Source organism: Anolis sagrei, chromosome 12 (assembly GCF_037176765.1).
Source record: "Anolis sagrei isolate rAnoSag1 chromosome 12, rAnoSag1.mat, whole genome shotgun sequence".
Lineage (NCBI taxonomy): Eukaryota > Metazoa > Chordata > Lepidosauria > Squamata > Dactyloidae > Anolis > Anolis sagrei.
Window position 1 is genome coordinate 8,608,311 of NC_090032.1, and position 25,538 is coordinate 8,633,848.

At 42.1% G+C, this 25,538-nt stretch overlaps 1 protein-coding gene across 1 annotated transcript in view; it reads right to left on the bottom strand.

Moving 5' to 3' along the window:
* CADM3 (cell adhesion molecule 3) overlaps nt 1-23,802 on the bottom strand; it is a 196,310-nt gene extending 172,508 nt beyond the window's left edge. Inside the window, exon 1 of the mRNA XM_060758164.2 lies at nt 23,450-23,802. Coding sequence (XP_060614147.2) covers nt 23,450-23,531 — 82 coding nt within the window. The 5' untranslated portion in view covers nt 23,532-23,802. The remainder of the gene's footprint in view (nt 1-23,449) is intronic.
* Between the last annotated feature and the right edge of the window lie 1,736 nt (nt 23,803-25,538).

Sequence of the window (25,538 nt, forward strand, 5' to 3'; positions counted from 1 at the left end):
AGTTCGAAAACATGAGTGGGTCAATCGGCACCACTTCGGCAGGAAGGTAAAGGCACTCCATGCAGTCATGCCAGCCACATGACCTTGGGGGTGTCTATGGACAATACCTGCTCTTCAACTTAGAAATGGAGATGTGCAGCACCTACCAGAGTCAGACACGACTGGACTGGATTATGGACACATCTGAAAGCACCAGGGTTTTTTTTTTATCTCGCACGTACATTACTGACATGCAGTGAGGCACTAAATGGGATTCTATTGTCTTTGCGTGTTTATGTAACCAGAACTTCCACAGCACGGTTTCTATGGTTTTTGCTTCTTCATGTTGCCTTGCAATAATCTCCCACTCGGTCCCCAGTTCCTGCAGCTCTGGTCCATTCCTCGGCTCTTTTTGGCCAGACCCAATCTAACCACAAAGCACATCAAGTCGTTGCAATAAAAATACTTGTTTATTGAGAGCGCTGAGGTCAGTCTCGATCATTCCACACCAATGTGTGGCTTCCTTTTGGATTCTGCAAGTTGTCAGATTTTGTGACACTATTTTTGCCTCTGGCTGCTCATAGATTGCTTTGATTGCAGAAATAAAATAAAATCCCAGATCCAACTCTTTCAAAAACCAGAGTGAAGAAATCCCAATTAATATTATCGAAGGCTTTCTCTGCATCTAATGCAAGTAATGCCCCTTCCTTTTGATTGTGTCCAGACCCAATCTTACCGCAAAGCGCATCAAGTCAGGAAGTTCTTCCTCATGTTCAGATGGAATCTCCTCTCTTGTAGTTTGAAGCCATTGTTCCGCGTCCTAGTCTCCAGGGAAGCAGAAAACAAGCTTGCTCCCTCCTCCCTGTGGCTTCCTCTCACATATTTATACATGGCTATCATATCTCCTCTCAGCCTTCTCTTCTTCAGGCTAAACATGCCCAGCTCCTTAAGCCGCTCCTCATAGGGCTTGTTCTCCAGACCCTTGATCATTTTAGTCGCTCTCTTCTGGACACATTCCAGCTTGTCAATATCTCTCTTGAATTGTGGTGCCCAGAATTGGACACAATATTCCAGGTGTGGTCTAACCAAAGCGGAATAGAGCATGGGGAGCATGACTTCCCTGGATCTAGACACTATGCTCCTATTGATGCAGGCCAAAATCCCATTGGAATTTTTTGCCGCCACATCACATTGTTGGCTCATGTTTAACTTGTTGTCCACGAGGACTCCAAGATCATTTTCACACGTACTGCTCTCGAGCCAGGCATTGTCCCCCATTTTGTATCTTTGCATTTTGTTTTTCCTGCCAAAGTGGAGTATCTTGCATTTGTCCCAGTTGAACTTCATTTTGTTAGTTTTGGCCATTCATCTCTCTAATCTGTCAAGATCGTTTTGAATCCTGCTCCTGACCTCTGGAGTATTGGCTATCCCTCCCAATTTGGTGTCGTCTGCAAACTTGATGATCCTGCCTTCTAACCCTTCATCTAAGTCATTAAGAAAGATGGTGAACAGGACCGGGCCCAGGATGGAACAATACAATATTTGTTTATTGAGAGCGTTGAGGTCAGTCTCGATCATTCCACACCAATGTGTGCCTTCCTTTTGGATTCTGCAAGTTGTCAGATTTTGTGACACTTTTTTTGCCTCTGGCCGCTCGTAGATTGCTTTGATTGCAGAAATAAAATAAAATCCCAGATCCAACTCTTTCAAAAACAGAGTGAGGAAATCCCAATTAATATTATCGAAGGCTTTCTCTGCATCTAATGCAAGTAATGCTCCTTCCTTTTGATTGTGTCCAGACCCAATCTTACCGCAAAGCGCATCAAGTCGTTTCAATAAAAATATATGTTTATTGAGAGTGCTAATGTGAAGTCTTGGTTTTGCCTTCCTCTCCTTTGCTTTAGCTATAAAGTTATAAAGAGGAGCCTAGTGTCTAGATCTAGGGAAGTCATGCTACCCCTCTATTCTGCTCTGGTTAGACCACACCTGGAATATTGTGTCCAATTCTGGGCACCACAATTCAAGAGAGATATTGACAAGCTGGAATGTGTCCAGAGGAGGGCGACTAAAATGATCAAGGGTCTGGAGAACAAGCCCTATGAGGAGCGGCTTAGGGAACTGGGCATGTTTAGCCTGAAGAAGAAAAGGCTGAGAGGAGATATGATAGCCATGTATAAATATGTGAGAGGAAGCCACAGGGAGGAGGGAGCAAACTTGTTTTCTGCTTCCTTGGAGACTAGGACGCGGAACAATGGCTTCAAACTACAAGAGAGGAGATTCCATCTGAACATTAGGAAGAACTTCCTGACTGTGAGAGCCGTTCAGCAGTGGAACTCTCTGCCCCGGAGTGTGGTGGAGGCTCCTTCTTTGGAGACTTTTAAGCAGAGGCTGGATGGCCATTTGTCAGGGGTGATTTGAATGCAATATTCCTGCTTCTTGGCAGGGGGTTGGACTGGATGGCCCATGAGGTCTCTTCCAACTCTTTGATTCTATGATTCTATGAAAACCCTATACGGCTCCGGCCCAGCTTACTTATCCGAACGTATCTCTCTCTACGTTCCACCTCGTAATTTAAGATCTACCGGCGTCACAAACGCGTCTGGTGGGAATGAGGGACAGGGCCTTCTCAGTGGTGGCCCTTCGCTTGTGGAATTCGCTCCCCAATTTGATTAGATCGGCGTCCTCTCTCCTCACTTTTAGGAAAAAACTAAAGCCGCGGTTTTGGAGTCAGGCTTTCGGCTAGTGGACTTAGCAGCACTTAGACACAGTATTATGACAATAGGAAACGGATATGTGATTTTGATTATGCGACTATGTTAGTATATGAGTATGTGATTTTAATTAATGTTATTGTTAATTTTTATGTATTTGGTTTTATGTTGTTGTACTGATATTATGGCACTGAATTGTTGCCCTGAGTCCCCTCTCGGGGGTGAGAACAGCGGGGTAGAAGCGATGTAAATAATAAATAAATAGTAATAATAGTTCCCCCTGTTTATAGGCTTTCCCAATATTGTAGATACCTTCTTTTTGTATTAGTTTTTGGGTGGAGCTTAAAACACCCCTCAGAAGCCGGTCTCAGTTGGTCTATTCCATGTTCCATGCACATAGCTCTTTGCTGGACTCCTTTCTGCTGTAGAGCCTTAGAGGGCTGGATATTGTCTGGAATTCTAGCCTAGCAATCCAAACCAGCAGTTTTTGCACCTTCTTCTGCTTCATTTAGCAGCATTTTATACCAGCAATCCAAAGGATAACAGAAGCTTTTGGCCAACCTAAGCTTCACAGGAAAGAAGATTAAGGCAGTTTATAACCATCGCTTTGCACCAGAGGCAAAAGAGTCTTTCAAAGGTCCCAGAAAGATGCCTACATCTAGCAAGTTATTTTTATTTATTTATTTATTATTCGAACTTACATGCCGCCACTCCCCTGGGACTTGGAGTTATCCTTTTGTAATGTAGATAACTTCCTTTGTATACGTTTTTGGGTGGAGCTTAAAATCCCAAAAGTTGAGATTGTCTGAGAAGGCCCTGCTCTCGATCCTGCCTGCTTCACAGGCATGTCGGGTGGGGACAAGAGACGGGGCCTTCTCAGTGGTGGCCCCTCGGCTGTGGAACTCCCTGCCTAGGGATATTAGATCATCCCCCCTCCCTCCTGACCTTTTGAAAGAGGCTCTTTGAGAAAGTGTTTGGAACTTCAACATGACCATATACACTCAAATTGGAATATGAACTTGGAACGGCTAAGATGATGGAACGGTTGAGGATTTGAACCAGAAGACATAGTTTTTATAATTTTTATTGTTATTGCTTTTACAGTTTTTAAATGTATTGTAATGTGATTTATTTTATTTTATTTTATTGCTTTTAACTGATGTATTTTATACGACATGTAATTGTGCCGATTTGTACACCGTCCTGAGTCGCCTTTGGGCGGAATAGAAGTAAATAATAAATAAATACCCCCCCCCCCCAGGCCAATTTTAGTTGGTCTGTTCCATTTCCTGTATAGAGCTTCTTTGCTGGACTCCTCCTTTCTTTCTACAGCAGAGCTACTGTGAATTACTGTGACAATACTTGGATATTGTCTGGAATCCTAGGTCTAGCAATCCAAAACAGGCATTCTTCGCACCTTCTGCTCCAGCATTAATTAGTATTTTATAACAGTCCAAAGGACAACAGAAGCTTTTGGCCAGCCTAAGCTTCACGGGAAAGAGGATTAAGACAGGTTGTCAGCAACAACTTATAATCCATCGCTTTACACCAGAGGCAAAAGGCAGTTTCCAGAAGGATGACTGCAACCAGCAAGATCTCCTTTTGTAATGTATTGTTTTAAGGTATCAGATAGTCCCCGAGTAAAGTCAGACACTATATCAGGGGTCCTCAAACTATGGCCCGGGGGCTGGATACGGCCCTCCAAGGTCATTTACCCGGCCCTCGTTCAGCATCAACCGAAATTTGAAATGACTTGAAAGCACACAACAACAACAACAACAACAACAATCCTATCTCATCAGCCAAAAGCAGGCCCACACTTCCCATTGAAATACTAATAGGTTTATACTTGTTAAAACTGTACTTCATTTTAATTATTGTATTGCTTTTAAATGTCTTTTCCAGTACAAATAAGATATATGCAACGTACATAGGAATTCATTCATGCTTTTTTCAAATTATAATCCGGCCGTCCAACAGTTTGAGGGACTGTGACCTGGCCCTCTGTTTAAAAAGTTTGAGGACCCCTGTTTTATACCAACAGTCCAAAAGACAACAGAAGCTTTTGGCCAACCTAAGCTTCATGGGAAAGAAGATTAAGACAGTTTGTCAGCAACCACTTATAATCCATCGCTTTACACCAGAGGCAAAAGACAGTTTCCAGAAGGACTGTGACCTGGCCCTCTGTTTAAAAAGTTTGTGGGTTCCTGCACTATATAGTTTTCCCCAAGGCTAAGGCATAACATCCGTGTTAAGGTCAGCCTCGGTCATCCCGAACCAATGTGTGGCTTCCTTTTCGATTCTGCAAGTAGCCATATTTTGTGACACTCACCATTATAATGCATAGCATATTTTGAAATGCATACTACTTTCAAGATGGGATGAATATGCGACTTTTCCCCCCAAGTTAATACGTTTCGAGATCAATATCCAAAGTCCCATCCAGAATATTTTCTATTTAAAACTCGCAAGGAAATGGAAATGGATGAGCTGATCGATAGCTATTGTCCAGAACAGAAATGGGCTGATTCATGCATCTTTAGATGCAGATCCCTATCTCCCGTCACCATCGCTGTGGAAACACTGGATGCCGGAGTCATGCTCGCTGTGCATCCCGCAGAGCGTGCTTGCATAACCGACATCCCATAGTGCTACTAACTGTGCCTCGTCTCTTCGCCAGGTGATCTCTCTCTATCTCTCATGCACAAACATCCTACAATCATACAGTGTTTCTGCTCCAACTAACCAATTCAAATAGCCTTATGCAAATTCAGTCGACCCATGATTTTGTCATTTGGGAATTGTAGTTGCTGGGATTTATAGTTCACCTACAATCAAAGCACATTCTGAATGCCACCAACGATACAATTGAACCAAACTTGCCACACAGAACCCCCATGACCAACACAAAATCCTGGAAGGGTTTGGTAGGCACTGACCTTGAGTTTTGGAGTTGTAGTTCACCTACATCCAGAGAAAACTGTGGACTCAATCTATGATGGATCCAGACCAAACTTGGCACGAATACTCAATATGCCCAGATGTGAACACTGGTGGAGTTTGGGGAAAATACACCTTGACATTTGGGAGTTGTAGTTGCTGGGATTTATAGTTCACCTACAATCAAACAGCATTCTGAACCCCACCAGTGATGGAATTGACCCAACTTGGCACACAGATCTCTCATGATCAACAGAAAATACTGGAAGGGTCTGGCGGGCATTGACCATGGATTTAGGAGTTGTAGTTCACCTACCCCAGAGAGCACTGTGGACTCTCTGGGGTAGGTAGTGAAGTAGTTTGGTCGAGATCCAATGATGGATCTGTACCAAACTTGGCATGAATATTCAATAGGCCCAGATGTGAACACTGGTGGAGTTTGGGAAAAATAGACCTTGACATTTGGGAGTTGTAGTTTCTGGGATTTATAGTCCACCTACAATCAAAGAGCATTCTGAAGTGCACCGATGATGGAATTGAACCAAACTTGGCACACAGAACTCCCATGATCAATAGAAAATACTGGAATGGTTTGGTGGACATTGACTTTGGGAGTTATAGTTCACCTATATCCAGAGAACACTGTGGACTCAAACAATGATAGATCTGGACCAAACTTGGCATGAATACTCAATGTGCCCAGATGTGAACACTGGTGGTGTTTGGGGAAAATAGACCTTGACATTGGGATTTGTAGTTGCTGGGATTTATAGTTCACCTACAATCAAAGAGAATTCTGAACTGCACCAATGATGGAATTGAACCAAATTTGACAGAGATCTCCCATGACCAACAAAAAATACTGGAAGGGTCTGGTGGGCATTGACCATGGGTTTGGGAGTTGTAGTTCACCTACCCCAGAGAGCACTGTGGACCAATGATGGATCCAGACCAAACTTGGCATGAATACTCAATGTTCCCAGATGTGAACATTGAGAGTTGTAGTTGCTGGGATTTATAGTTCACCTACAATCAAAGACCATTCTGAACCGCACCGATGATGGAATTGAACCACACTTGGCACACAGAACCCCATGACCAACAGAAAATACTGTGTGTTCTGATAGTCTTTGACGACCCCTCTGACACCCCCCTCGCGACACCCACAGGGGTCCTGACCCCCAGGTTGTGAAACACTCACATAGAGAACTCTATGTTGCAAATGGGTCCTACAAGGGCCTTACAGCAAACCCATGCATAGATGTAAACAATACACTATGTTTCTATATTTAAGTGTCTTGAAGTTTTCTGTCTACTTATGGCAACCCCATACATTTAACAAGGTGTTCTTAGGCAGTGGCTTTCTCCGTTCCTTTTCAACTCCTTGAAGCATTTGTTGGCCTTCTCCCATCCAAATACAAACCAGGCCTGGCCCTGCTTAGCTTCCAGGATGTAATGGGCTCTTGTGTGTTCAAACTAGAAACTCCAAGCTGCCTCCCACAAATGCTGAACTTCCAACCAGGGGCGGCTCAACCATTATGCAAAGTAAGCATTTGCAGTATAGTTGATTTTGCCCAGGGGCGCTCTTGAGACGCTCTTGGGGGAAAATAGACCTTGACATATGCGAGTTACTGGGATGTATAGTTCACCTACAATCAAAGAGCATTCTGAACTCCACCAATGATGGAATTGAACCAAATATGGCACACAGAACTTCCATGATGAACAGAAAATATATATCAGTGATTGGTTGGAGGGGGGGGGGTGCCAAAATACTGTTTGCTTACCATTGATAATTACCTAGGGCCGCCTCTGCTTCCAACCCACAACTGTGAGAACAGGGGAGGGGTGGGATTTAAAGTTCTATAGAGAAAGGCCACCATTCTGTGGAAGACAAGGCGATCTATAGTTACTGGCATCGAAGGAGAGACGCAGCCGCCAGCACCAAGGGCACCGCACGTTTGGAGACCAGTTGCCATGGAACAAGCGCAGTGGGAAAGGGCCGCTGCCCTTTTCACATCCTGCTTGTCGGCTTGCCAGTGGCATCTAGTTGGGCACTGGGGAAAAACCATAGCAAAGGTCTGATCCAGATGGGGCTATTCTTAGCTTCCTATTAAGTCTTGCAATTCAGACAAAAGACAACCTGGCAAAATGGCACTACCTGGGGGTCAGGACTCCTGGAGGGGTCGTGAAGGGGTGTCAGCAGAGGCGGCCCTAGGTAATTTTCAACGGTAAGCAAACAGTATTTTGCCCCCCCCCCCCAAATCAATCATATATTTTCTGTTCGTTGTGGGAGTTCTGTGTGCCCTATTTGGTTCAATTCCATCATTGGTGGAGTTCAGAATGCTCTTTGATTGTAGGTGAACTATACATCCCAGTAACTACACTTGCCGCACTAGCTCCCTTGCCTGGCCCGCTTTGGATCCGGAGGCGTGCCTGAAGACCCAAAAGTCACCTCTTCTCCTGACTTTCTCCTCAGCCATTGGGACTGAGAGAGAGAGAGAGAGAGAGAGAGAGAGAGAGAGAGAGAGAGGTGGAGATGCCCACCATTCCTGAAGGTAGGCGCAAAAACAATGGAGGGAGCGGAGGTGGGAGATGCCTCCAGCCGAGGGGCTCTCTCTCTCTCTCTCTTGGTCCCAATGGCTGAAGAGAAAGTCAGGATAAGGTGCGCACGCTGGGGTCTTCAGACACACCTCTGGACCCGAAGCAGGCCAAGCATGGCGGCTCCACCCCTTGGCCCACCCGTGGATTGGGGAGAGGAGAGGAGGCAAGTGGAGCGCTGGGGGATCAGGAAAGGGAGCCGGTCATAGGGAAGGAATCGAACGTGGAGAACGATTGAGTGCCGGCTCTGCTCGCGCACCCGGTGGCCAGGTGGAGCAGGAACGAGAGCGGCTAGGTGAGGCTCAAGGGCTTGGCCCATTTCGGAAGAAGATCGCCCGGCAGCAAGGCAAGAAAGCTGAGGCTCCCCCAGACTGCTAGGGCTGTTGTGAGCTGAGGGGGCGCTCCTCAAGTGGGGCATTTACAGAGGCGCCTATGCGCCCCTGGCAAAAAAAAGTGTTCTGCGACTGCTTACTTCGCGTAATGGACGAGCCGCCCCTGGGTGTCAGAGGGGTCACCAAAGACCATCAGAAAACACAGTATTTTCTGTTGGTCATGGGTGTTCTGTGTGGGAAGTTTGGCCCAATTCTATCGTTGGTGGGATTCAGAATCCTCTGTAGGTGAACTATAAATCCCAGCAACTACAACTCCCAAATGACAAAATCACAATGTTTTGAGTAATGGTCACTCCTTGTGTTGTGAGACGTTTTGTTGCCAAATTTGGTGTGATTTCGTTCATTGGTTCTTTTGTTCTTTAAGGTACTCATTATGTACAGAGCATATATATATATATAGATAATAATTAGAATACCATATTATTATTATTATTATTATTAGTAGTAGTAGTAGTAGTAGTAGTAGTAGTACCCTTTACCTTTTACTTATTCATGCAATGCTTTGACACGAAATAAATGAGGCAATTCAGACTACGAGTTCTGCAACCATCTACCCATAAATAAATACTGGGAGTATGAGCTACTCAGCACTCCTTCCCTCCAGCCCTACTTCCACTGCAGATGCCAGGCTCAGTTGGCCTTTGGATTACTCAACAGAGCTGTTGCCACAAGCGAGAAGAACATCATCTTCGAGGCTTCTCTGCGGAAGCATCTTTCTCCTGCAGCAGGCATTGGGGTGACTCCTGCCTCTCAATGCGCTGTGCCCCCATAACCCGCCAAAGGGAAAGATGGAGCAGGAGGCAGGTGCCCAGCCTCGCCTAAACCAGCCAACGGCAGAGGCAGCTGCCTTCCTCTGCATTCCAAGTGCAACCGTGCCAGATGTTCCTGCTTTCAGCAATCTAACCCCCACCAATCCGGGCGGGAACGACAACGAGGAGAGAGGGACCAGCTCTCTGCCTCTGACCTAGATAACCACGCAATAGGATGGCACGGCAAGCAAAGCGCCTTCCTGCTTTTCCTTCAGAAGGACCCCCTCCTAGGCTATAGTTCAAACTGTGTAACCCACCCCACCCCCCGCCCAATCCCCCTACTACAGTGATTCTCAATCTGGGAGTCGGGACTCCTGTGAGGGTCATGAAGGGGTGTCGGAAGGGTCGCCAAAGACCATCAGAAAACACAGTATTTTCTGTTGGTTCTGTGTGGCAAGTTTGACCCAATTCTCTCATTGGTGGGGTTCAGAATGCTCTTTCATTGTAAGTGAACTATAAATCCCAGCAACTATAACTACCAAATGTCAAGGTCTATCCCCCCCCCCCCAAACCCCACCAGTGTTCACATTTGTACATACTGAGTATCCATGCCAAGTTTGGCCCAGATCCATCATTGTTTGAGTCCACAGTGCTCAAGATCTTTGATTGTAGGTGAACTATAAATCCCAACTACTACAATTCCCAAATATCAAGGTCTATTTTCCCTCCAAACTCCACCAGTGTTCACATTTGGACATACTGAGTATCCATACCAAGTTTGGCCCAGATCCATCATTGTTTGAGTCCACGGTGCTCTCTGGATATAGGTGAACTATAACTCCAGAATTCAAGGTCAATGCTTACCAAACCCTTCCAGTATTTCGTGTTTGTCATGGGAGACCTGTATACCAAGTTTGGTTCCATTGTTGGTGGAGTTCAGAATGCTCTTTGATTGTAGGTGAACTATAAATCCCAGGAAATACAACTCCCAAATGTCAAGGTCTATTTTCCCCCAAACTTCACCAGTGTTCACATTTGGACATATTGAGTATTTGTGTCAGATGCATCATTGTTTGACTCCACAGAGTTCTGGAGGTAGGTGAACTACAACTCCCAAACTCAAGGACAATGCCCACCAAACCCTTCCAGTTTAATCTGCAGCTGGAAGGTTTTATGGCTTCGCAAATTAGTTAAATTAGCCTCTCCGCATAAAGCAGTACCTAAATTTCCTACTTGAGGGATGCAACTGTCTTTCGGGCTGTATAGGTAGACTATTAGTGGTCAGAAGCTCACTCCGACCCGGGCTGGCTTCAAACTCATGACGCTTCACCGTCCACTTGTGACACCGAGTCCTTGATGGAGTACTTCCTCATTCTTATACATGCTGCTGGAAGGTTTTATGGCTTCGCAAATTAGTTAAATTAGCCTCTCCGCATAAAGCAGTACCTAAATTTCCTACTTGAGGGATGCAACTGTCTTTCGGGCTGCATAGACCAACAGCAAGCTAGACCATTAGTGGTCAAGAGCTCACTCCGACCCAGGCTGGCTTCGAAGTCAGTAGTGGTCAGTAGTGATTTTATGCCACAGCCCAGTCCTCATGAAGGTGTGTCAACCAGACCGGGTCGGGGTTACGCTCCTCCTGGAAGACTGTCCGCAGCTTTGGAGACCCCTGGATCGGTGTCTCCAAAGATCAGACCAAGTTGATACAATAGTCGGGAGTCATTTACTATCAGCTTTGGCTGGCACACTAACTGCACCCCTTCCTAAGGATCCAAGGACCTAAAGATGGTAGTACATGATGCTGGTCACCTCAAGGTTCATGTTCTACAAAGCCCTCTACATTGGGATGCCAGTGGACCAAATTCAGAAACTCCAATTCCTTTCAAATGCAGCAGCCAGATTGGTCAAAGGAACATCTTGGAGTAAGCACAATACACTTACAGAGGTTCTCAATACCAACAATCCCTGGATGACAACACACAAACCGTTACATGAGATGGATGCTCAGGTTGGAGAAACAGGGAGTGCCATGTGCACTTATTTATGACAGCGTTGCCACTCCCTACCCAGCCTCTTCATCCTCCCTGGCACCATTAGCTGGCTGGCACTGCATCCCGGAGAGCTCCTGGGATGCCACTGCGGAGAGGGAAAGCAGGGAGAGGAGGCGAAGTATCAAAAAAAAATACACAAACAGCTCAAAGGATGCCAGCAATGCAGTCCTGCCGGATGCCCATCTCGCTGGCATCCTTGGCAAGGCCCCCTGCCACCGCCCTCTGCCCCTTCGCCTCGCCAGCGTTGCGTCGAAGGCTGCGACAGCCGCTTGTTGATGTCGCTGGCGATGGGAAGCCCCCCTCCCACAGGCACACAAAACACATCTTGCCCACCAGCCCCTCCCAAGGTGGGTGTGTTTGCATACATTACCAGATGCCCGCATCTTCCTTGCCTACCTCTCCCCAGAATCTATAGACACACAACCAGAGGAGGGGTGAGCAAAACCAAGCAGATGCCAGTGAGAAGTCATCACTATAGAAAGGTCTCTCTCTTCTCTTTCCAAACAAGTGCCCCCTGTCCGCCCCCTTCCACTCTTATATTTATATGGGGTGACACAAATAAACATACACATAGGGTTGTTGTGTGTTTCCCTGGCTGTCTGGCCATGTTCCAGAAGCATTCTCTCCTGACGTTTCGCCTGCATCTATGGCAGGCATCCTCACAGGTTGTGAGGTCTGTTGGAAACTAGGAAAATGGGGTTTATATATCTGTGGAATGTGTATATTTGAAGGGGACACCCTGAAGGGTCAACATGAGGGGATATAATCAAGTAATAGTTGAGATCTCAATAATAATAATAATAATATTATAATAATAATAATAAAATAATATAAACAACAATAATAATATAAACAATAATAATAAAATAATAAAAATAATAAAATAATAAAATAAATAATAATAATAATAATAAAATAATAATAATAAAATAATAATAATAGTAATAATATGATAAAATAATAAAATAATAATATGATAAAATAATAATATAAACAATAATAATAAAATAATAATAAAATAATAATAAAATAATAATATGATAAAATAATAAAATAATAAAATGATAAAATAATAATATAATATAATAAAATAATTATATAATAAGATAATAATATAATAAGATAATAATATATTAAAATAATAAAACTAAAATAAGCCCCCAGTGGCGCAGTGGGTTAAACCCCTGTGCCGGCAGGACTGAAAACCGACAGGTTGCAGGTTCGAATCCGGGGAGAGGCGGATGAGCTCCCTCTATCAGCTCCAGCTCCTCATGCGGGGACATGAGAGAAGCCTCCCACAAGGATGATAAAAACATCAAATCATCCGGCCATCCCCTGGGCAACGTCCTTGCAGACGGCCAATTCTCTCACACCAGAAGCAACTTGCAGTTTCTCAAGTCGCTCCTGACACGACAAAAAAATCCTCAGAGGTTTTGAGGTCTGTTGGAAACTAGAAAAAATGGGTTTATATATCTGTGGAATGTGTATATTTGAAGGGGAGACCCTGAAGGGTCACACGAGGGGATAATCAAGTAATAATTGAGATCTCAATAATAATAATAATAATAATAATAATAATAATAATAATAATAATATGAGTCGCCTTTGGGCTGAGAACAGCGGTATATAAGTAAGGTAAATAAATAAATAATAAATCACCTATTATTCAACTACATTCTAGCACATCTATATATAATTAAATATGTATTTTTGTGGGATTAACATAACTCAAAAACTATTGGGTGAATTGAGACCAAATTTGAACACAATAAGCCTATCAGGCCAATGAGTGACCATCACTCATTAAAACACAGCAAAAGAGACTTTAAATGCCAAAAAATACAAAATACATTACAATGCATGCGCTAAACCACACAAAGCTGCAAAGGTCAACAGCAAGCTAGACAAATTGGTCGGAAGCTCACTCCGACCCGGGTTGGCTTCAAACTCATGACCTTTTGGTCAGTAGTGATCTTAATGCAGCTGATTCCCAGCCAGCTGCGCCACAGTCCCGGTGCACAAATATATAAACAACACACACATATATATATACACACACACATATACACACACAAAACACTTATACACAGACTGGGCCACAGCAACGCATGGCAGGGGATGGCTAGTTAAAATATAAATATATATGGGGAGTTGCAGGTCCAACACTGAAAGACCTTCTGATCCCTAGTCTAAATAGATACATAATAAATACATAAATACATAATAGATACGTAAATAGATACATAAAAACATAGTAATAATAATAAATTGTCAAAGGTTTTCATTCCCGAAATCACTGGGTTGTTTTAGGTTTTTCTGTCTGTCTGACCATGTTCTAGAAACATTCCCTCCTGACGTTTTGCCTCCATCTATGTCAGGCATCTTCAGAGGGTGTGAGGTCTTCTGGAAACGAGGAAAATTGGGTTTATATCGGGAAAGTCCAGGGTGGGAGAAAGAACTCTTGTCTGTTGGAGATAGGTGTGAACGTTTCAATTGGCCACCTTGATTAGCATTTGATGGCCTAGCAGTTTTTAGGTGTGGCTTGTTCCTGCCTGGGGAAATCCTTTGTTGGGAGGTGATTAGCTGTTCCTGGTTGTTTCTTGTCTGGAGTTCCCCTGTGTTTGAGTTTTGTTCTTTCTCCCACCCTGGACTATTATTATTATTATTATTATTATTATTATTATTATTATTATTAAGATCTCAACTATTACTTGATTATATCCCCTCATGTGACCCTTCAGGGTCTCCCCTTCAAATATATACATTCCACAGATATATAAACCCTATTTTCCTAGTTTCTAACAGACCCCACAACCTCTGAGTATGCCTGCCATAGATGCAGGCGAAACGCCAGGAGGGAATGCTTCTAGAACAAGGCCATACAGCCCTGAAAACCTAGAACAACCCAATAATAGACCACCTGCCTCTCCTTTTCGCTCAAGGTGGGACGCAATATAGTCAAACACGTTATAGCACATATTAAAATAGGAGGCCAAGCATCACCGTGGACCACAACAGATGGCATTGCAACCAGCAAGAAAAAAAGGAAGACTATCTATAACTAAAATAAAAAAGGAATGTTTGTATGTGGAGGGTGAAGGGCGGGCGTAAGGAGAGTGGACGGAGGGAGGTGTATGTGGCAGTGTTCTGATTGCCTGTCACTGTGGTACAATTTGCATATGGTCTCTGATTGGCCAGCCTCAACATTCCAACATTATGAGGTGACAGAGAGAGGAGAGATAAAGGCCTGAGGCTGTGGTAGCTTTCTGATTGGTGACCACTGTGGAACAATTTGCATATGGTTTCTGATTGGCCAGCCTCAACATTCTGAGGTGACAGAGAGAGGAGAGATAAAGTCCTGAGGCTGTGGCAGCTTTCTGATTGGTGGCCACTGTGGAACAATTTGCATATGGTTTCTGATTGGCCAGCCTCAACATTCCAACATTATGAGATGACAGAGAGAGGAGAGATAAAGGCCTGAGGCTGTGGCAACTTTCTGATTGGTGGCCACTGTGGAACAATTTGCATATGGTTTCTGATTGGCCAGCCTCAACATTCCAACATTATGAGGTGACAGAGAAAGGAGAGATAAAGGCCTGAGGCTGTGGCAGCTTTCTGATTGGTGGCCACTGTGGAACAATTTGCATATGGTTTCTGATTGGCCAGCCTCAACATTCTAACATTCTCAAGTGGATGAGCGGGGAAAGGAAAAGGACTGAGGGATTTGCAGTACCTTCACTCACTTTCTGTGACCACTAAAACACTCATCCAATGACTAATCAAGACCAAACTTGGCCCACAGAGCCCGCAAGACCCACTCTACATCCTGGTGCTCTTTGGAGGAGGACAGACCATGGATGATGAGACTTACACTACCACTCACTTACTGAGACCACAGCAAGACTCATCCAATCTATATCTATAATAAAAGTGAATGTTTGTTTGTATGTATGTATGTAAGTGGAGGGCAGAAGTGTATGTGGCAGCTTTCTGATTGGCTCTCACTTTCACAGGCCTCAGAGACTTGCACGAGCGACGGACCTGGACCAAACTTGGCACACATAACCCCCATGACCCCCTGTATGTCCTGGTGAGGTATGGGGGAGGGTGGACAAGGGATGATGGATTTGTAGTACTTTCAACCCCTTTGGCTCCGACAGACCACTGTGGCCCCCAACAAAGACCGATAAAGACCAAACTTGGCACATAGACCCCCCGTGTCCCAATCTACTTCCTGCTGTAGTTTGGAGGAGGGCGGACCATGGATAATGGGACTTCAAGTACCTCCACTCACTTCCCAAGACCGTTGCAACCCTCATCCGATGACTGATCAAGACCACACTTGGCACATAACCCTCGTGACCCCCTTTAGTTCCTGGTGAGGTTTGGGGAAGGACAGACAGTGGATGATGGGATGTGTAGTACGTTCCAACCCTTCGGTTCCCACAGAACTCTGCAGCCCCCCACAAAGACTGCACAATGGGATTCGCAGCACCTTCACTAACTGATAACTGATAAAGAACACCTTTGCCACTCAATGCCTTTCTCAAACAACTCGGGCAGCACCGGGCCCCCAAGCTAGTTACCAATCAAGACCAAACTTGGCACACAGAGCCCCCATGACCCACTCTACATCCTGCTGCAGTTTGAAGGAGGATGGACCATGGATGATGGGACTTGCAGTAGAATGACTGATAAAGACCAAATTGGCATACAGAACCGCCATTACCAAGTTCTCTAATAACCCAGGCAGCGTCGGGTGCCAAAGCTAGTAATAAATAAATGGAAAGGAAGGAAGAAATCACAACCCTTTCTTATCCCTCCCTCTTCTCCTCGTCAGCCCCTGCCAAGACTCAGGAGAGGACCCAGGTCCCGGAAGACCCTCCCAAAAGAGATACAGAAACAGGAATACGTCTATAAGTGAGGGAATCGCCACCTCTCCTTCCCTCTCCCTCTACCCCATTTCAGCTCCAGCCTTGAAAGACCCTCCTTTCTTTAGTCTGAGTCGACATATAAACAAAGATCAGCATGAATCCATATATCAAGAATGTCAGAGCTGGTACCAAAACACCTTGCATAATACAAATAGGTACATAAGCACATATAAATATGAGCATGGAGATATATAGAGATACGTAGAATTGCAGCTCCAGTACAGAAAGACCCTCCTTTAGACTATCCCTAGTCTAAATAGATTTATATACAGATATCAATATAAAGATGAATATATATATACAAACACACAGAAGCAAATTGATATGCAAACACATATAAACAAGAATTGCAGGTCCAGAACCAAAATACCCACGTTTCCTCAATCTAAATAGATTAACATACAGATATGAATATAAAGATGAATATATATATATGTCATGTGTGTGTGTGTATAAATATGCATCTTTATATTCATATCTGTATGTAAATCTATTTAGATTGAGGAAACGTGAGTATTTTGGTTCTGGACCTGCAATTCTTGTTTGTATGTGTTTGCATATCTATTTGCTTCTCTGTATATATATATATATATATATGTGTGTGTATATATATATATATATATATATATATATCTGTATGTATGTGTATATATACATACATACACACACACATATATATACATATATACATATACATATATACATATACATATATACATAATATCTCCAGGATGATAATAATAAATAATAATAATAATTGATACAATATTCTTATTAATATGCATTTGTATATCTATTTAGGTTGAGGAAAGGAGAGTCTTTTGGTACTGGACCTGCCATTCTTATTGATATTGTACAATATATATATACACATACACAGAAGGAAAATAGATATGCAAATACATATAATCAAGAATTGCAGGTCCAGAACCAAAATATCCGCCTTTCCTCAATCTAAATAGATTTACATACAGATATGAATATATATATATATATATACACACACACACACACACACACATACATATATATATACACAGAAGCAAATAGATATGCAAACACATATAAACAAGAATTGCAGGTCCAGAACCAAAATACCCGCCTTTCCACAATCTAAATAGATTTACATACAGATATGAATATAAAGATGTATATATACACATATACATATACACACACACATGTATATATATACACAGAAGCAAATAGATATGCAAACACATATAAACAAGAATTGAAGGTCCAGAACCAAAATACCCGCCTTTCCTCAATCTAAAAAGATATATACAAAGACATATCAATATAAACATATATGGGGAGTTGCAGACCCCCCCCCCTCCCTAAATAGATATATAAACACACATCAGTATCAAGACGAATATATATAAATATATGTCTGCAGATCCAGTGCAGGACAACACTCCTTCCCTCAAACTAATTAGATATACAAACACTTATCAATATTTCTATATCTAGAAATGTAATACAATTGTCTGGTTGCCCCTGACATGATAAATAAATAAATAATAACTTATCAATATAAACATATATGGGGTTGCAGGTCCAGTCCTGAAAGACCTTCCTATCCCTAGTCTAAAGACATATATAAAATACCTGTCTATCTATCTGGCTATCGATCGATCGATATATTGAAACTTGCAGCTCCAATACATAAAGACCCTCATTTAAATAGGTATATAAACACCTATCTATCTGGATATCTATCTATCTATCTATTGATATATTGAGACTTGCAGCTCCAATACAGAAAGACCCTCATATAATAATATCCTTAAATAGCTATACCAAGGCATATTTTTTTCTTTATAGTATGTATATACCGCTTTTCTCACCCCTAAGGGGACTCAATAATCAATAAGAATGATCAATATCAATAAGAATGGCAGGTCCAGTCCCAAATGACCCTCCTTTCCTCAATCTAAATAGATATACAAATGCATATATAAGAATATTATATCAATTATTTATTATTATTATTATAATCATCATCATCATGGAGATATTTATTTATTTATTTATTTACGACATAAATAAATATTTATTTATGACATAAATAAATATTTATTTACGACATAAATAAATATTTATTTATGACATAAATAAATAATGTGGCGCAGCTGGCTGAGTGTCAGCTGCATTCAGATCACTCTGACCAAAAGGTCATGAGTTCGAAGCCAGCCCGGGTTGGGGTGGGTTTCCAACCAATTGTGTGTAGCCTGTTGTCGACCTTTGCAACCCGAAAGACAGTTGCATCTGTCAAGTAGGAAAATTAGGTACCACCTTAAAGTGTGAGGAGGCTAAATTAACTGATTTATGAGGCCACAAAGAAGACTCCAGCAAAGCATTCCAGCAGGGAAGCATGCGGGGAATGCGGAAGTGCTTCATCAACGTCGCAGATGGACGATGAAAGCGACAGCTCCCCTGGCGGCCAGAAAAAGTTAAATAGCCTCTGTCTATGTCTGTATATGTTTGTATGTCAAAAATAGGCATTGGATGTTTGCCATATATGTGTACACTGTAATCCGCCCTGAGTCCCCAGCGGGGTGAGAAGGGCGGAATATGAAAGCTGTAAATAAATAAATTATATGCCGCTCTTCTCACCCCGAAGGGGACTCAGAGCGGCTTACAAGGTATATATTACATACTATATACTATATTATTCGCATAGTACAATATCAGCATTAAACATTGCTATATTGCACCATGCCACTATATCGTAATATTATTAGTAATATAAATATATAATTATAATATGATATTAGTAGTAGTAGTAGTAGGTAGCATCACATTATAATATTATATGTCTATACAATATATTATAAGAATAGCAGAGACAATATTCTCTCTCGCTCTCATATATATATATATATATATATATATCGTAATAGTATTAGTAATATTACATGTAATATAAACATATAATTATATCATACTATTAGTAGTAGTAGATAGTATCACATTATAATATTATATGCATATACATATTATATTATAAGAATAGCAGAGACAATAGTCTCTCTCGCTCTCATATATATATATATATATATATATATATAGTAATAGTATTAGTAATATTACATGTAATATAAATATATAATTATAATATCTTAGTAGTAGGTAGCATCACATTATAATATTATATGTATATACAATATATTATATTATAAGAAAATAGCAGAGACAATATTCTCTCTCTCTCATATATATATATATATATATATATATACACACACACATATCTATATATATAATAAAGGTAAAGGTAGTCCCCTGACATTAAGTCCAGTCATGTCTGACTCTGGGGTGTGGTGCTCATCTCCATTTCTAAGCCGAAGAGCCGGCGTTGTCCGTAGACACCTCAAAGGTCATGTGGCTGGCATGACTGCATGGAGCGCCGTTACCTTCCCACCGGAGCAGTACCTATTGATCTACTCACATTTGCATGTTTTCGAACTGCTAGGCTGGTAGAAGCTAGGGCTGACAGCGGAAGCTCACGCCGCTCCCTGGAATCGAACCTGCGACCTTTCGATCAACAAGCTCAGCAGCTCAGTGCTTTAACCCACTGTGCCATCGGGGGCCCACGTATATATATACACACAATATATTATATTATAAGAATATCAGAGACAATATTCTCTCTCTCTCATATATATATATATATATATATATATATACGTGGGTCCCCGGTGGCGCAGTGGGTTAAAGCACTGAGCTGCCGAGCTTGTTGACCAAAAGGTCGCAGGTTCGATTCCGGGGAGCGGCGTGAGCTTCCGCTGTCAGCCCTAGCTTCTGCCAACCTAGCATATTGTGTGTATATATATATATACACACAATATATATTATATTATAAGAATATCAGAGACAATATTCTCTCTCTCTCTCTCATATATATATATATATATATATATATATAATATATATATAATATATATATAATAAGAATAGCACAGGATACAATATTCTCTCTCTTATATATATATATATATATATATATATATATATAATATTTTATAAGAATAGCACAGGAGACAATACTCTCTCTCTCTCATATATATATAATATATATATAATATATATATAATATATATATAATAAGAATAGCACAGGAGACAATATTCTCTCTCTCTCTCATATATATGTATATATATATATATATATATATATATATATATAATAAGAATAGCACAGGAGACAATATTCTCTCTCTCTCTCATATATATATATATATATATATATTCTGTATATATATACAGAAAGACCCTTCTACCCCCAATTCAAATAGATATACACATATCAATACAAAGACAAAGAGATATATAGATATCAATAACTGCAGGTCCAGTTTCCTCAACCTAAATAGATATACAAATGCAGATCAGTAAGAATATAAATATAATAATATCATTTATTATTATAACATGGATATATATATATATCTCAAGAATTGCAAAGGCAGTACAAAAAGACCCTCCTATCCCCAGTTCAAATAGATATACAAATATCAATACAAAGATATCAATAACTGCAGGTCCAGTGCCAAAAGACCCTCCCTTCCTCAACCTAAATAGACATACAAACTCATAGAAATACGAATTGCAGCTCCAGAACCAATCTAAATAGATATACAAATGCATATCAACAAGACTTGCAGGTCCAGTGCTGAAAGACCCTCCTTTCCTCAATCTAAATAGATACACAAACAAAAGACCCTCCTTTCCCCAACCCAGATAGATATACAAACACAGAGACATAAGAACGGCAGGTCCAGAGCCGAAAGACCCTCCTTTGCTCAATCTAAATAGATACACAACCGAAAGACCCTCCTATCCACAGACTCAAGCACATAGAAATACAACCGAAAGACCCTCCTATTCCCAGACTCAAGCACATAGAAATAAGAAGTGCGCGTCCAGTACTAAAAGACCCTCCTTTCTCCAAACTAAATAGATATATACAAGCAGATATCAATCAGAATTGGAGATCCAGTGCCGAAAGACCCTCCTTTCCTCAATCGAAATAGATATACAAACACATATCATGAAGGATGGCAGGTCCAGTGCCGAAAGACCCTCTTTTCCTCAACCTAACCAATGCATATCAATCAGAATTGCAAGTCCAGTTCCAAAAGACAATAGATATACCAAGGCGTATCAATATATACCAAGGCGTATCAATAAGACTTGCAGGTCCAGTGCCGAAAGACCCTCCTTTCTCCGGTCCAAGTAGGTATACAAACACATGATATATGTATACGTGTATTGTCGAAGGCTTTCATGGCCGGAATCACTGGGTTGTTGTAGGTTTTTCCAGGCTATATGGCCATGTTCTAGAAGCATTTTCTCCTGATGTTTCGCCTGCATCTATGGCAAGCATCCTCAGAGGTAGTGAGGTCTATGTATATGTGTATTTGTACGTATGTATGTATGTATGTATGTGCAAATATATATATATATATATATATATATATATATGTATGTATATGACCGCCCTGAGTCGCCTGCGGGCTGATATGGGCGGGATATAAATAATGTAAATAAATAAATAAGTATATATACATACACATTTATATGTATATTTATGTATATGTATACACACATTTATATGTATATGTATATATAAATATGTATATGTATACATATAGATATATACACAAATACACACACATATAGATATATCATGTGTTTGTATATCTATCTGGATATTTATGTATGTATTCACACATATATAAATGTATATGTATACATGTATGTATATGTATGTATATAAAGTATGTATATGTGTATATATACATATACATATGTGTGTGTGTATATATACATATATACACAAATACACACACATATACATATATCATGCGTTTGTATATCTATCTGGATATTTATGTACGTATACACACATATTTATTTATTATTTTTTATTTATAAATACATATAAATGTATATGTATACATATATGTATATGTATGTATGTGCGTATATATATATGTGTGTGTATACATATATATACACAAGTACACATATATCATGCATTTGTATGCCTATTAGGATATTTATGTATGTACACACACATATATGTATATTTATGTATGTATATACATACACATATATGGTTATGTATACATATATATACATATATGTATGCATATAAAAACATGTGTGTATACATATATCATGTGTTTGAATACCTACTTGGATATTTATGTATGTATATGCACATATATGCATATTCATGTATGTATGCACACATATATGTATACATAAATACATATAGGTCTATATATACACAAATACAAATATACAAATACAAATATACATATATTTGTAAACCAGTTTGGATATTTATGTATTTATAGATACACACCCATATATATGTGTATGTGTGTGTGTGTGTGTATATATATATATATACATACATACACACAAATACACACACATATACATATATCATGTTTGTAAACCTGTTTGGATATTTATGCATGTATAAATACACTCCCATATATATGTATACGCATATATACACATGTGTATATACATATATGTACATATATATATATATATGTATACATATATGTGTATATGTAAGTATATATATATGTGTGTATGTATATATATGTGTGTGTGTATGTATATATATACATACACACAAATACACACATATACATATATGTACACACACAAATATATATATATATATATATATATATATATATACACATATATGTGTATATGTAAGTATGTGTGTGTGTGTATGTATATATGTGTGTGTGTGTGTAGCTGCCTCCTCCCTCTGCCCCCCCCCCTCCCCTCCATCCCTGGCCCAGATCCAGCCCCCAAAGACCCTCCTCTATAGGGCTATCTCCATGCCTATGAAGGTAAACATGACTTCAATATCTCAGCCAGAGAGAGAGCTCAGATTCAGAGGATGGAGGGGAAGGGTCTTGCAAGGCTCCCCTTTCCTTTCCAGAGCCCCCACCCCTTTGTCAAAGCGGGGCCACCCCCAACCCGCCCCTGCCCCTTCCTCCTCCTCTATTCCATCCTCCTCCTCTTTTGCCGGCAAATAGAAGAGACTCACGGTCGCGGGAGAGGTTGCCTCGGGTGGCCACGATCCAGAGGCAGCCCAGCAGCACCAACGCGCTCCAAAACCGGGATAACATCTCTGCTAGGATGGGTTGGGGAAGGGGGAAAGGGAAGGATGGCAGAGCAAGGGAGCGTTCTTCTGGGAGGATGCTCCTTCTCGCCTCCTTCCTGAGCTTGGGTCTTCCCAGACCCCTCTCTCCAGCTCGGGACCCCCAATATTGGGGGGGATCTGTCAGGAAGGGAGCTATGCAGGGGGTCTGCCTCTGCCTCCGAAGCCCCACCGCAGTGGCCAAAAGGTAGAGCAAAGATGCCTCTCTGGACGCCAAAGCAGAAGCAGGAGAGATGCTGCAGTCGCTGGGATTAAATAGAGCATCTGGGAGAGACCATTCAGCGCCAGAGGGGGGGACAGAGAGAAAGGGAGGGGTTTTTTTAAACAGGGGGGGTTAACACAATCTCTCTTTTCTTTCCTTGGTTTGACAATGGCATAACAATGCTTGGCACCCCCTTTCCCATTCAATCCTTTGCCTGAATGGTGGTCCACACCGCCTCTGTTGTGCCAACCCCACCTACTCCCCCCCCTTTCCCAATGTGGTACAGTCCAGACCTCTCTCCCCCTATAAGGGCGTGGAATGGGGCTGCTGAGTCCAGTGTTTATATACATCAGCTGCTTTCTTTTTCTTCTGGGCTGAATGGGAAAGGATTCTCCCACCCACCCCCCATCTAAGCCCTCCTGACAGATGGCCATCCAGTCCTACCCCAATTCTGCCATGAAGGGAGACACAATCTAAGCCCTCCTGACAGATGGCCATCCAGTCCTACCCCATTTCTGCCGTAAAGGGAGACGCCATCTAAGCCCTCCTGACAGATGGACGTCCAGTCCTACCCCATTTCTGCCATAAAGCCCTCCTGACAGATGGCCATCCAGTCCTACCCCATTTCTGCCATAAAGGGAGACACCATTTAAGCCCTCCTGACAGATGGCCATCCAGTCCTACCCCATTTCTGCCATAAAGCCCTCCTGACAGATGGCCATCCAGTCCTACCCCATTTCTGCCGTAAAGGGAGACGCCACCTAAGCCCTCCTGACAGATGGACATCCAGTCCTACCCCATTTCTGCCATAAAGCCCTCCTGACAGATGGCCATCCAGTCCTACCCCATTTCTGCCATAAAGCCCTCCTGACAGATGGCCATCCAGTCCTACCCCATTTCTGCCATAAAGCCCTCCTGACAGATGGCCATCCAGTCCTACCCCATTTCTGCCATAAAGCCCTCCTGACAGATGGCCATCCAGTCCTACCCCATTTCTGCCATAAAGCCCTCCTGACAGATGGACATCCAGTCCTACCCCATTTCTGCCATAAAGCCCTCCTGACAGATGGCCATCCAGTCCTACCCCATTTCTGCCATAAAGCCCTCCTGACAGATGGCCATCCAGTCCTACCCCATTTCTGCCATAAAGCCCTCCTGACAGATGGCCATCCAGTCCTACCCCATTTCTGCCATAAAGCCCTCCTGACAGATGGCCATCCAGTCCTACCCCATTTCTGCCATAAAGGGAGACGCCATCTAAGCCCTACTGACAGATGGCCATCCAGTCCTACACCGTTTTGGCTATACACCATCTAAGACCTCCTAACAGATGGACATCCAGTCCTACACCCATTTCTGCCATAAAGGGAGACACCACTAAGCCCTCCTGAAAGATGGCCATCCAGTCCTACACCGTTTCGGCTATACACCATCTAAGCCCTGCTAACAGATGGGCATCCAGTCCTACCCTGTTTCTGCCATAAAGGGAGAGGCCATCTAAGCCCTCCTGACAAACAGCGATCCAGTCCTACCCCGTTTCTGTCGTAAAGGGAGACACCATCTAAGCCCTCCTGACAGATGGACATCCAGTCCTACCCCATTTCAGCTATACACCATCTAAGCCCTCCTGACAGATGGACATCCAGTCCTACCCCATTTCAGCTATACACCATCTAAGCCCTCCTGGCAGATGGGCATCCAGTCCTACCCCATTTCAGCTATACACCATCTAAGCCCTCCTGGCAGATGGGCATCCAGTCCTACCCCATTTCA